General features: G+C 38.4%; 1 protein-coding gene across 1 annotated transcript in view; it reads left to right on the top strand.

Moving 5' to 3' along the window:
- The first annotated feature begins 355 nt into the window (after positions 1-355).
- The window catches only part of UTP20 (UTP20 small subunit processome component), a 96,958-nt gene continuing 83,822 nt past the window's right edge, over positions 356-13,491 (top strand). Inside the window, exons 1-11 of the mRNA XM_045084792.1 lie at positions 356-583; positions 1,528-1,608; positions 4,983-5,049; positions 5,181-5,313; positions 6,395-6,583; positions 9,291-9,372; positions 10,129-10,266; positions 10,748-10,903; positions 11,468-11,614; positions 11,698-11,832; positions 13,049-13,126. Coding sequence (XP_044940727.1) covers positions 539-583; positions 1,528-1,608; positions 4,983-5,049; positions 5,181-5,313; positions 6,395-6,583; positions 9,291-9,372; positions 10,129-10,266; positions 10,748-10,903; positions 11,468-11,614; positions 11,698-11,832; positions 13,049-13,126 — 1,251 coding nt within the window. The 5' untranslated portion in view covers positions 356-538. The remainder of the gene's footprint in view (positions 584-1,527; positions 1,609-4,982; positions 5,050-5,180; positions 5,314-6,394; positions 6,584-9,290; positions 9,373-10,128; positions 10,267-10,747; positions 10,904-11,467; positions 11,615-11,697; positions 11,833-13,048; positions 13,127-13,491) is intronic.

Below are 13,491 nucleotides of genomic sequence, written 5' to 3'. Positions count from 1 at the left end.
ATCAGTCTTTGAGGCTCGGAGACTTCTGCTAGACTACCACTTACCAGCTGCATATCCCTGCTTTCTTCGCATGCCAAAGGGGTTTAAAAATATGCTCATGCAGCCTTCACAATGAGCCTTACTATGAAATTTTTGATGTAAAGAACTTTGCAGAGTGCATAGTTGAAGGGAAATGACTCTTAGCTAGCAATGCGGACTGGCTTGTTTTCTTTTATAATAAAAAATACACGTTTTTCTAGAAATCTTAACTGAAAAGACAAAAAGAACCCTACACTAGGACCCACCACAGCTCTCCGCTTCCTCGCGGGGTTCCCAGGAGGCTGCGCCTGCTCTGTCACTTCTTCCGCCCACGTGATCTTTTTAGTCTCCTCCCCGCCTTCAACATGGCGGCGCCCAGAGGCAGAAGTCGCACGTGATGAAGTCTGAGCATCAGGGAATCCGGGAGTGCGAGTGTGTGAGCTAGTCTCCCTTCGTACCGTCCGTTGCATACCCTCCCCCCGCGACCGAGGTCCTCGCGGGCCCCTGCCTCTCTGCAGCCATGAAGATTAAGCCCGTTTCCCACAAGACCGAGAACACATACCGGGTGAGCAAAGAGACTTGGGCCCAGAGCAGTGGTGTGGGTCCCTGCTGCTTCAGCCTTGCTACTGGCTCAGAGCGGGATTCTCGGGGCTTCAGTCTTCTGGGCCGAGCCTGAGTCCCTTATCTGGCAAAGGAGGGAGACTTTCCGGGTGTAGTAAACATAGGCTGGGGAAAGACGTCTGGATCGCCGACTTCGCCCGCGGTTTGGGGGGCCTGGCCTGCCTGGGAATTCCCGTAGTCCAGAGTGAAATGCATGGTCTTAGAGAAGTGCTTAGGAGATGTTCTCCACTTCTCTTTTATCCTTAAAGACTAAATTGGGGCGCGAGCCGGCGGGAGGAAATGAGTGAATTCCAGCTAACGGCTGTGACATCACTTTCTATTTGTTCCCTTAGAATTATTTTGTTACTGTACAACCGTTTATCTGTGTTTAAAAACACTATTGCTGGAACGGCTTAGCCAGATCCCTGTGCTTGTAGCGGGTTATGAAATCTAACACATCTGGCGAGACCACATTGCCAACTTTCTCCTGGGTGCACCTCAATCTAGCATGGAAATTTTATTTGAAATGACATGATTGAACTTTTTGCAAATACATTCATGGAAGTATTTAATTATTTTCATAAAGTGGTGCAGGACATTTAAGACTGTGTCTTTGAGTTTGTTCTTACACTTTTGTGATTCATCAGTGATGTCTGTTTCTAGTTACAAAACACAATTATATATTTTATGATTGATTGAAAATGCAAGTCTGAAATTGCAAGCAAAGCAAACCATTACTTGTAATGATAGTACAAGAGTACTATCTTATAGTACAAGCTTATTGAAACTTTAAACTTTCTGTTTTCACAAGGAAATTGTCAACATGTGATTATTATACAGTACTCAAAACAGGTATTCAGGATGTGATAAGTATTAAATGATGATTGTATATTAAATATCCTCCAACAGTTTCTTACATTTGCTGAACGACTGGGGAATGTGAATATTGATATTATTCACCGGATTGATAGAACTGCAAGCTATGATGAGGTAAGAGAACATTGTATTAGCTAATCTTCTAGTATTCATAATTGGTTTTTTAGTCTCTCCTTTTAGTATAAGTGAATTGTTTTTCAGGCCATTCCTTTATTTACATGAAATGCATTAAACCCGTGTGATCTTATACAGTAGTTACACACAACAAATTAAATGTAAATTAAAGTAAATTAAAAATTCAGGGGCTCAGTAGCCATATGTGGCTAGTTGCTACAATATTAAGCAAGTGCAGATATGGAACATTGCTGTCACTGTAGAAAGTTCTATTGGGTGATGCTGTGTTAGACAGTTAACTTGACACTTAGGTGACTTCTGTGATTCCAGCTTCTTCCTTTCCCATGTGCATTCTGAGCTGTGCTGCAGATTCATATTCCTGAAGCTGCCATTTTAAAGAGACTTTGAGCACATCACTTTCATGGGGCTTAGTTTCTTCCTTTATAAAAAGGAAGGGGCTAAACCACATATTTTTTTCCAGTTCTAACCATGCTCTCAGTCATACCTCTACTGAAAAATCTTGTTTTACTACATGAAATCATTGTTCCCCCGTTAGCCTTTTAAGGTCCTGTATATCATGCCTTGAACTTAAGGGACTCATCTTCAGTTCTTACAGTTCTTCGCTTGGCTATAGTCACTACTCACTGTCGTTTTGGATATCTTATCTCCAGTCTGCAAATTTCTTTCTTTCTTTATTTATTTTAAAGACTTATTTATTTATTTATTTATTTGACAGACAGAGATCACAAGTAGGCAGAGAGGCAGGTAGAGAAGATGCGGGGCTCCATCCCGGAACCCTGAGATCATGACCTGAGCCGAAGGTAGAGGCTTAACCCACTGAGCCACCGAGGCGCCCCTCAGTCTGTGAATTTAGTATGTTAACTGATGTGATCTGGGTAAGCATATAAGGCTTTGGCAACTCATGCTGAAGGAGCCTAACCTAAATTCCTTGTAGGTATAGGGTGGGGTGTTGAAAAGGTAATGTAGACAAGATGATAGCTGAATTGAGTCTTGTTATTTGTATTTAGCATGGCAAAGAAGACAGGAAATGCTGGTTCAGGCTGAGAGAGATGCCTGTATAAACAGACTAGAAAATGCATGTCACATTCAAGAAACTGCAGAACATTTCAATGTGGTTATAATTGTATGTGTAATGTTTGTGTGTGTTGATTACTGGGATTGGGGAGGGACACACTGGTGAGAGACAGAGATGAAGGTACAGTCAAGGAGCATAAAAGACTTCATATGTCGAGCTAAGTTTGCATTTTATCCTGAAGCTGTAGGAGGTCATTCTAGGACTGTAAGGATTTTAAGTCAGTGAGTGACATGATCAGGTCTAAGTTTTAGATCTTCCTGCTTTAATGTGGAAGAAAGAGTAGGATTGGAGTCAGGACAACCAGTTGTGAGGATATGGTAGTTACATAAGTAAGAAATTATTATAGTAGCAGCAGTCAAGAGGGAGAGAAGGGAAGGATTCCAGAGATATTAAAAAAGTAGGGTAGGACTTACAACCTGCTGGTTATGAAGGGAGGAAGGGAATTAAGGTTTTTGTTCTAAGAACTGAGTAGTTGAAAACATAACTTACCAAGATAGATTTATAGGAAGAGAAGCACAGGGTTGGTTCCATTTGGGGCTTGTTGAATTTGATATACCTACAGCCATCCAGATGATGGTATCCAAAAGATATTTGAATATATGGATCTGGAGGAGTACGGGTGACTTTGGAGGTAGAATTATAGATTTAGTGTTCAGTATATGGTTTATAGTTTAAGCCACAAGAGACATAGATGAGTAAGAGGTAGAATGTCGAGTTAATAGAGAAGAGATTCTAGGATAGGATCTTGTACTGGATGGTCTTCAGTGGTCTCAATCACATTTGGCTGGGACTTGTTAGTCTTAGTTGTCCTCATGGTCTCTTATTCTCCAATAAGCTAGACGAGGCTTCTTTTCATGATGGTAGGTTCTTTTCAAGAGAGGAAAAGCAGAGGCTACAAAGCCTCTTAACACCTAACTTTGCTGGTTGCATGTTCATTTCCATTGCACATTATGGTCGAAGGAAGTCAGAAAAGCAAGGCCAGATTCAAGGAGTGAGGAAGCATCCTCACTCCATCCCTTTGTGGTAGGGGCTATGAATAACAATGCAAAGGGAAAGTGACATATTTTGAGATCGTAGAAAATTTGGCATGCTGTTTGTGTGTGTACTAATTTGAACTCTCTCTCTCCATACACATACACACAGGGTAATAATTTATTGATTTTACTTTTCAAAGTATAATGTAGGGACACCTAGGTGGCTCAGTGGTTAAGCCTCTGCCTTTCGCTCAAGTCATGATCTCAGGGTCCTACGATCGAGCCCTACATTGGGCTTTCTGCTCAGCAGAGAGCCTGCTTCCCCCTCTCTCTGCCTGCCCCTCTGCCTACTTGTGATCTCTCTGTCAAGTAAGTAAATAAAATCTTTAAAAAAAAAAAAAGTATAAAATAATATATACTGTGGTAATAAGCTAAATAACATGACAACATATTGGTGAACTTAGAAAAATCTGTTATCTCACCCCTACCATTCCTTATTGTCAAGGAAACTAATGTTGACATTTTAGTATATATGTATTCTTCTATACTTTTCTCTCTTATGATATGTGCAAATATGTGTATTTATAGAAGTCTTTTTTAAAAAAATTGGTTCCTCCCATTTGCTTTATTATGTTTCTTGCTTTTATCACTGTGAGAGTTTATCATCAACATACTTCTAATTCAATATAGATAGAACTTTTTGATAGCTGTATAATATACCTGAGTATTTATGGGCCATAGGTTACGTTAAGCATTTTCCTGTTGTTGCATAGTTAGGGTGTTTGGTGTTTTCCCCCACTACAATAGAGCTGAATGAACATCTTCATACTGGTATGTTTGTAAGTTTTATAAGAAATATCTCCAGAATGGGAATTGATGGGTCAGAGGACATACCTATTTTGTTGGTTTCCTTTTCTTGTTTTTTCTTCCATTTTAATAATTGCCAGAGTACTACCCCACAAGGTTATAATTCATATTTCTAAATTCATATGTTAAGAGCACCTTTTTTTCCTGGGCCTAAAAGTGTAGAAAACAGAAAAAAAATTTTTCTCTTTAGTGTGGCTATTACTTAGGTTTTAGAGACTTATTTGCTACAACCAAATCAATAAAATACTGATTTTATAAATCATATGCCTATATTGTACAGCTGATTGCTATTTAAGTTTGTTAATGCCCTTCATAAGAAATATTTTTAAACTCTTGACTATTATCATTGTCTCAAGGTATTACTATTTCATTATTCTTATTTACTTTGATCATAGTTTTTGAGTTGCCAAATTAATGGACTGCTTTAATCTTGGCAGGAAGTCGAAACCTACTTTTTTGAGGGTCTGCTGAAATGGAGAGAATTGAACCTTACAGAACACTTCGGTACATTCCATTTTGTTTCTATTTTATTCTCCCATCATTTGCACTTTCTGTGTTTAAAACAACTAAATAATGGTATGGTAGAAAAGCAGAATCTCTCTCTCTCTCTCTCTTTTTTTTTTTCTTAAACCCAGGCAAATTTTACAAAGAAGTTATTGACAAATGCCAGTCCTTCAATCAGTTGGTCTATCATCAAAATGAGATAGTTCAGAGTTTGAAGACTCACCTGCAAATCAAGAACAGTTTTGCCTATCAGCCCCTTTTGGAGTAAGTAGTATGTTGAGAGAAAGCTCAATGACACCTACCTGAATTTTAAGTTTGTGTTTTAAAGGGTGCTGGGGTGACTCAGTTGGTTAAACGACTCTCTTCGGTGGAGGTCATGACCCCCGGGATCCTGAGATTGAGCCCTGTGTCAAGCTCCCTGCTCAGCGGGGAGTCTGCTCTTCCCCCCACCCCCGCACCTGTCCCCCGCTTGTGCTTACTCTCTCCCGGGCTTGCTCTCTCTCTCAAATAAATAATCTTTAAAAGAGGCACTTGGGTGGCTCAGTTGGTTAAGCATCTGCCTTCAGTTCAGGTCATGATCTCTGGGTTCTGGCATCAAGCTTGGCTCCCTGCCCTGTGGAGAACCTGCTTCTCCCTCTACCTCTGTTCCTCCACCAGCCCTGCTTGTGATCATGATTTCTCTCTGCCCCAAATAAATAAATAAAATATTAAAAAAAAAAAAAACAACTAAGAAATGTTGTGTTTTATAGCTACATTTGCCTTAGATCTGGTGTTTGAATTTAAAAACAAGAATTTGCCTTTTCTGTTAGATTAGAACATTAGTGCTTTGCCAAAAAGCAGAATCTTAATGGTATCCTTTTTTTTTTAACTGTTTTATACGTTTAAGAAGATCCCATTTTTTTGCACACTATAGGAATGACTGAGTGTAACTCGTGATGAAGTGCACCTTCTTGCTCCAGCCTCATTTCTTTGCTAAAAAAAATTTTTTTTTGAGAGATTTTATTTATTTGACAGAGAGAGAGACACAGCGAGAGAAGGAGCACAAGCAGGGGGAGTGGGAGAGGAAGAAGCAGGCTTCCTGCTGAGGAGGGAGCCCAGTGCGAGCCTAAACCCCAGGACCCTGAAATCTTGACCTGAGCTGAAGGCAGACTCCCAACAACTGAGCCACCCAAGCACCCCACTTTGCTAAACTCTTAAAATGTGAAAAATGTTTTATGTCTCTTAAGACTTAGTTTGGAAGGTTTAATTAATCCTGGAGATCACAGGCAATCTGCTATCATTTGTGAAATAGATTTACAGACTTTGTGTTTTGATACATGTGTCTTGATCTTATGTTTTAATCCAGCTTGGTTGTACAGTTGGCACGAGATCTGCAGACGGACTTTTATCCACATTTTCAGGATTTTTTCCTGACTATCACCTCAATCCTGGAGACTCAGGACACAGAGTTACTAGAATGGGCTTTCACCTCACTGTCCTATCTTTACAAGTACCTGTGGAGACTAATGGTGAAGGACATGTCCAATATATACAGGTGACCCTTTTCTCTCTGTAATACAGTTTGGCTTAGGGGTTTGTGACTTTTAAATTTTCTTTTATCTGATTTACAATTCAGTGCTGTTTAGTAAATTTATAAAATTGTGCAAATATCACCATATCAGTTTAAGAACATTTCCATCATCCCAAAAGGTTTCTCATGGTTCGTCTCCCACCCTGATTCCCTGCCCCTTCATTTTTCCTTTCCTTCTCCTAATGTCCTCCATGTCAAGTTTTTATTTTTTGGTCAAGTGCAGTCTTTATCAATACTGACAACCAGGATTTCGCACTCCTACCCCATATTTAGTTAAAATGTACACAGTATCCATCATGTTTACCTGCTGATATGGCTGCATAATTCTGACATGCTTTTTTTATTGTTTTCTTTCTTGGGAGTCTGACAGATCAGACTCCACACTGCCTTTCCAACTCAGTCTCTAATTATACGAAATTGGTTCTCCAGCCATAGTGGTCCATCATCTGTTCTATTAGTCTGCATTGACCTGATCTTCTCTTATCTCCAGCTACTGATATCCTGCTTCCCCATCAAAGCCAAGCTTGGTTTTCATAACCTCCACAGATTTTTCTGGGCACCTTACCCTAAAGTGAAAACTTTGTACTCTGAACCTTTCTGGCATTCTACACATTTACATCACACAACTTCTGTTATAATTGTTTGTTCACAGTGTAATGATGTGTTTTATAAATCTTGAACTCTTCAAGAATCCAGTCTTAAATATCTGAATTTACCCAGCGCCTAACATATTTAGTAAGCCAAAAGAGGTACTTAGGGAACACTGAGCAAATGTGAACAGGGAAAGAGGATGAATTCCATAGTCGCTTTCCTGCTTAAGAAAAAAGATTGAGTATAGTCAATTTCAGTCCGGTACTTGATGGATTTTCCCCCTTGGTTTACTGGTTATTTCTGCATACTTTAGTTGCCACAAGAACATGAAGATTTATGCCCTCCTCCTAAGTATAGGTGTCGGTATGGGACAGAACTGTCGATTTTGTTTTTGTCACTGCCCCTTCACCCTCCCCTTTGTTGAACCACGCTTCCCTTTACCCCACTTTGAACAAAGAATGAGAAAGAAATATTTTTCAGCCTTTACTAGTTTTCTGTGAAGCTTTTGGTAAAATGTATTAGAAACCAAGATTACTTCATTCAAAACCAGCAAGATCTTTGGGCAGTGTGCAGTATGTGAGGGGTTTAGGTTCCAAGATCCCTAGTAGATACCTGAAAGCATAGATAGTACTAAACCCTCTATGTGTTATGTTTTTTCCTACACACACGTACCTATGATAAAGTATCATTCATAAATGCAAGTAAGAGATTAACGGCAATAACTTGAACAGTTATAACAACATACCGTAATAAAAGTTGTATGAATGTGGTCTCTCTTCAAAAATACCTTATTGTTCCATACTCAGCCTTCTTCTTATGATGTTAGGTGATAAAATGCCTGAGATGACATGAGGAGAATGACAACTCAGTTCAGTGAGTGTTTATTGAGCACTACCTATGTGTTCAGCGCTTGAGATACAATTACAAATAAAACAGATAAAAATCCATCTTTGGGCAAAGTTTACAGATTAGCAGGAGAACATCTTCGGTGCATGCCTGGCATACTCAAGGAACAGCAAGGAGTCCTGGGCCGTGGGGCAGTGTGTATAAGCAGAGGGTAATTAGGCGGTGCCACACTGCATTAGTAGGGTCCCAATCATATAAGGTTCTTGTGGGCACTGTAAGTTCTTGGCTTCTACTGTAAGAACTCTTGAAATGCCTCTTGGATCCATCTTTCAGCATTTCCCTCTACCATAAGCCTCTCTCATGCCTTGTTCTCTCTCATGCCTTGTTCACCCACATTCGCATGACTTAAGCAGCTTTCTGGTTGGACTGCCAGCATCTTCATTTATTTCATCCTGCATACTGTTACTAAATTAATCTCTCCAAAACACTCATTTCCCACTCAGCCAATATTTATTAGTACCTTCTGTGGGCTACATACTGAGAATATGGCAAAAATAGGAGACCATGTTTAAACCATGTGACCAGTTTAAACAATGAGATTATACAAGTAATTATTTAGTTACAGCTAAGTGTCTTTATTACCTTGATCAGGTTGCTTGGCCTTTCTGTCTTGGGCTTATTATCTGTGGATTGGGGATAATAGTACCTATACTCCATGGGGTTGTGTTGGTTAGAGGAAGTAACACAGAGTAAGTGCTGACACAGATATAAGCTGAAGTCTAGATTCCTCTGTTTGGTGTTCAGAAGTACCTGTTTACCTGGGTGGCTTTACCTGCTGCAGTCATCCCCAACCCCACCACCCTTTTCCTTTCAGACAGACTGGCTTCCTTGTCCTTTGACTGTGATCATTTCTACACATCCTGCCTTTGTTCTCACTTTTATCTCTAATCCTATGTACGCCAGTACCCACCTGAATTCTTCTCATCATTCAGGAATCACTACAAGTTTTAGCTATTCATGGAGTCTTCTCTGTAAAATCTGTACCACCAATCCTAGGATTTTTCTTTTCTATTATCTTCATCTTCTGTCTTGGTAAATGAACGAGATTTTAAACTACTTGCTTTATACTGGCAATGTATTCCTCATATACCTAGCTCAGTGTTGGACATAGAGTTGATGCGGAGTATGTATTTATTAAAACGTTATTAAACATGTCGTATTTTCTCATTTGTAGCATGTATAGTACACTCCTGGCTCATAAAAAACTACATATAAGAAATTTTGCTGCTGAAAGTTTCACTTTTTTGATGAGAAAGGTTAGTCTGATATCGTACGTGTTTATTGTTCATTAATCCTCAAGAATCTGATGAACAGAAACATATCTTTTAAATGTGGTTGCATGGACTAATATAGGTAGATAGATAGATAATATAATCTATATGTTATATAGATTATGAAATATGAATAATGAATTATGAAATATGAAAACAATATATAATATAACATATATATAAGAAGAAATCTTTACTATTTTATTTCATGTTTAGGTTATCTTTGCTTATTAATGTGAAATAATTTAAGTCACTGTTTTATTGTTATTTAGGTTTATGGTAGCTTTCAGTCTAAATATCAGAAGTACCCTCTAATTCAAGTCAGTAAATATATGAATGGTGAGAGTAATAGAAACTTTTATAGTAATTTCACAGAAGAAACTCTTATCATGATGTCGCTTGTGTTTCCATAGTAAATTTTAGAGGATTCTTATAGTGAAACAGAAACACTGGTATTAATTTCTTTTCTACTCCTAAGTGTATGATTTACTTCGAAAGGTAGAATGTTGCTTTATGTAGTTTTTCTTGGCACAGACATGTGCATTATTGCACTGAATCAGTGCTGTGTGTGAAATTAGAAGTGATATACTATTAGAATAGTTTGAAATCACTGTGTCTCTTCCTTTTAGCATTTTATCCTAATTACATTTAACTATGAACCTGTGCAGCAGTAAATAATATGTCTTCCTTTGGATTTCTTGTGTTGTAAATGTAATTTTCCATTTCTTTTATGTGTTTTAGGTTTCTGATAAAAATGCACTTTTCAATTTAATGTTTCTTGATCTTGAAGAACATCCGGAAAAGGTAGAAGGAGTTGGACAGTTGCTCTTTGAAATGTGCAAAGGAGTTAGAAACATGTTTCATTCCTGTACAGGGAAGGTAAATGACTGGGAGGATCTTTTGAGTCTGTATGAAAGAGATTGAAAGGAAAATGGACAAGATTTATGTAAATAGTATAGAGAGAGGATACTCTGGAATAAATAAAAAGCACTAGTGGGAAGCATTAGGGCTTTAATAACAATACTTACCTAGGCTCTAGGTGATTAGGTATATTTACTTATAAAATTATATTTTATAATAAAATAAAAGCTGTTTTCTTTATCCTGGATCCTAGAAGATAACATAAATTGATTAATGAGTGAGGAGTGAGCATTTGGATGATAAAATTCTCCCTCCTAGTTTAGAAATTCCTTATGGGACATGTAGTTAACCATCAAAGCTGCCATATCTTTGATCATTCCAGATCAGATTTTAATATAGCTTAATCAGAGTGGGGAATAATCAGAGTGGGAAATAAGAGTATAATACTTTAAAAATAAGAGTGTACATGTCCATTTTAATGATTATTGGATTCCCACAGGCAGTGAAGCTAATTTTACAAAAACTAGGGCCAGTTACTGAAACAGAAACTCAATTGCCATGGATTTTAGTTGGAGAAACACTCAAAAACATGGTCAAATCAACTGCGTTCTACATCTACAAGGAACATTTTGGTACATTTTTTGAATGTTTGCAAGTAAGTTCTAATTTTTAAGGATTTGTGTATACTAAGGAACCCGAGATTTGATTGTTCTTGCTCATAGTTTAGCATACCACTCCTGGAGACTGTATTTTATAATTGTTATCTTTATACTTTTACACACATAATTAGGACTTTTGTTTCCCTTTTTTGCCCCACTCTCTATCCCCTGTACTTTTTTGATATTTTGAGATGCCTTAGAGCACTATGGTTAAGAGCACAGCCTTTGGAGCCAGACTGCTTCTGTTTGAATCTTGGCTTTGTCACTGACTTGGGAAAGTTACTTAAATCTCTCTTCCCCAATTTTTTCATCTGGTAGGATTATGGGACAGTAATATTCTTTACCTCGTGGTTGTTATGAGGATTGTGAGTAAATACTTATAAAGCACTTTATAACCGTGCACTCAAAAGTGTTAGCTATTACTATCCTTAGTGACTTCTGGGAAGTGTGTCTTTCTTTCAAAATTGTGAAAATTTGAACCACTTCATCCAATACTTTCATTATTGGATTAACAGATGATATTTTATAGTTATTCTTTCTGTTATATTCCCCATTGACAGGAATCACTCTTAGATCTACATACAAAAGTAAGCACAAGTAACTGTGGGGAAAGTTCTGAACAGATAAGAAGGTTGTTAGAAACATATTTGATACTTGTGAAACATGGGAATGGATCAAAGATAACCAAACCTGTCGATGTTTGTAAGGTGAGTTCCCAGCTTCATTTGCTTAGAGTCTGTTCATTAAAAGCTATTGCTAAGTGTGCATTGTTTTTTCTTTTATTTTATAGGTATTATCTCAAACATTACAAATAGCCAATCTTTCTACAACTTGCCGGGAGACGCTCTTGGCTGTAATTTCTGCTTTGATCCTGGGTGAAAATGTTTCCTTGCCGGAGACCCTTATCAAAGAAACCATACAAAAAGTAATTTACTTCAACAGATATTAATTGAGTAGTTAATAAGATATTTAGCATTGAGTAAGCCTCCGGGGGAATACAAATGAAATGTGGCAAAGGCTCTGCCTTCAGGGAACCTATAATCTCATCAAGGAGATGTGAATTGTACACAATAATGGAAAGAGGCAAAACCGAAGGTGATAAAGTAAATGGCAAATATTCAGCAAACGTGTAGATTACCATGTGTTGGGTGTGGGCTAGGTATTCCAGGGTAGGTATTATGGTACCTGTGGTTTTTGATTGTTAGGGAGGTGGGGCCCTGGAAGTGAGTTATTATAATGTGTTGAATTAATCTGTTGTTGTCATATTGAAACATAATGATTAATTCTGCACAGGGTTGAGGGACAAAGAATGCTTTCCAAAGGACTTACGTTTGGGATAGTCCTTGAAGGTTAAATAGCATCTGCCAGTCAATGAAGGGGTTAAAAATGGCTGGAGAGGGAATAGCACAAGATGCATCAAAAATCCATAAATGGGAAAAAAAACCAAAAAAATCCAGAAATGTTTTCCTACTGAGTATATGGACACATGAGGAGGTATGGTGTATACAGCGAGACTCTGCTTGGCTTTGCAAAGTTAGGTTGGGTTTTATCCTGTAAGTAGTGAAAAGCCCTGGAGAAATGTTAAGCAGGGTAATGATTTGATAAGATTTGCATTTTAATGAGTTTAGAAGATGGTTTGTAAGGAGGTGGGATTGAAATTAGACCAGTTAGGTTCCTCCTAGACTCATGCAGTGCCGCAGTATATTGCATGGGAAAAGGGTATAAAATAGTACTGCTTGCCCTTTCGTAATTCTCCGTCCGTGGGAAAGAACTGAAGAGCTCTTAGGCAGAACCCAGCATAATCACTAGAAATCCAGGGCCCCTAACATTTGTAAGTAAATTCTTGCAGCCAAAGGGCAAGCATTTGTACAAAAAACTGGTTGAAGTGTGCCTGCCACTTCCTTATTCCAGCTGCTTTCCCAAGGAGAAGGGTTCAGTGCCATTGTCACACCTGGATGTGTCCTTCCGCACAGCAGCAGATTCAGCAGTCAAGTTCTTTTTTGCCTCTAGTAACTTGTACTGAGTGTCCCACCACTTCCTGCTTGCAAATGAGAGGACCTTGAAGGTTTAAGATGATTTTATTTTCAGGAATGGGGAAAGTACTCCCTGTGTACTTAATGTTCTTTACCTGTGGTCCACAGGTTTTTGAGAGCAGATTTGAAAGACGTTTAATTTTGGATTTTTCTGAAGTTATGTTTCTTATGAAACAGTTTGAGCAGGTGAGCAACTAAAGTTTTGGATTTGTTTTGTTAATCTGTCAGGATAAAATAATCAAACTTAAAAGTCCTATGATTCTTTTTTTTTTTTTTTTTAAAGATTTTATTTATTTATTTGACAGAGATCACAAGTAGGCATAGAGGCACAGAGGCAGGCAGAGAGAGAGAGGAGGAAGCAGGCTCCCTGCCAAGCAGAGAGCCTGATGCGGGACTCGATCCCAGGACCCTGAGATCATGACCTGAGCCGAAGGCAGCGGCTTAACCCACTGAGCCACCCAGGCGCCCAAAAGTCCTATGATTCTTGTTTGAGAGGAATAGAATAAATATTTGATATTTTAGTCCATATATTTTAAAGCAATTATATTTCA

Source organism: Mustela putorius, unplaced genomic scaffold (assembly GCF_011764305.1).
Source record: "Mustela putorius furo isolate JIRA1106 unplaced genomic scaffold, ASM1176430v1.1 tig00000788_pilon_pilon_pilon, whole genome shotgun sequence".
Classification (NCBI taxonomy): Eukaryota; Metazoa; Chordata; class Mammalia; order Carnivora; family Mustelidae; genus Mustela; species Mustela putorius.
This window is presented reverse-complemented; position numbering and strand designations above follow the sequence as displayed.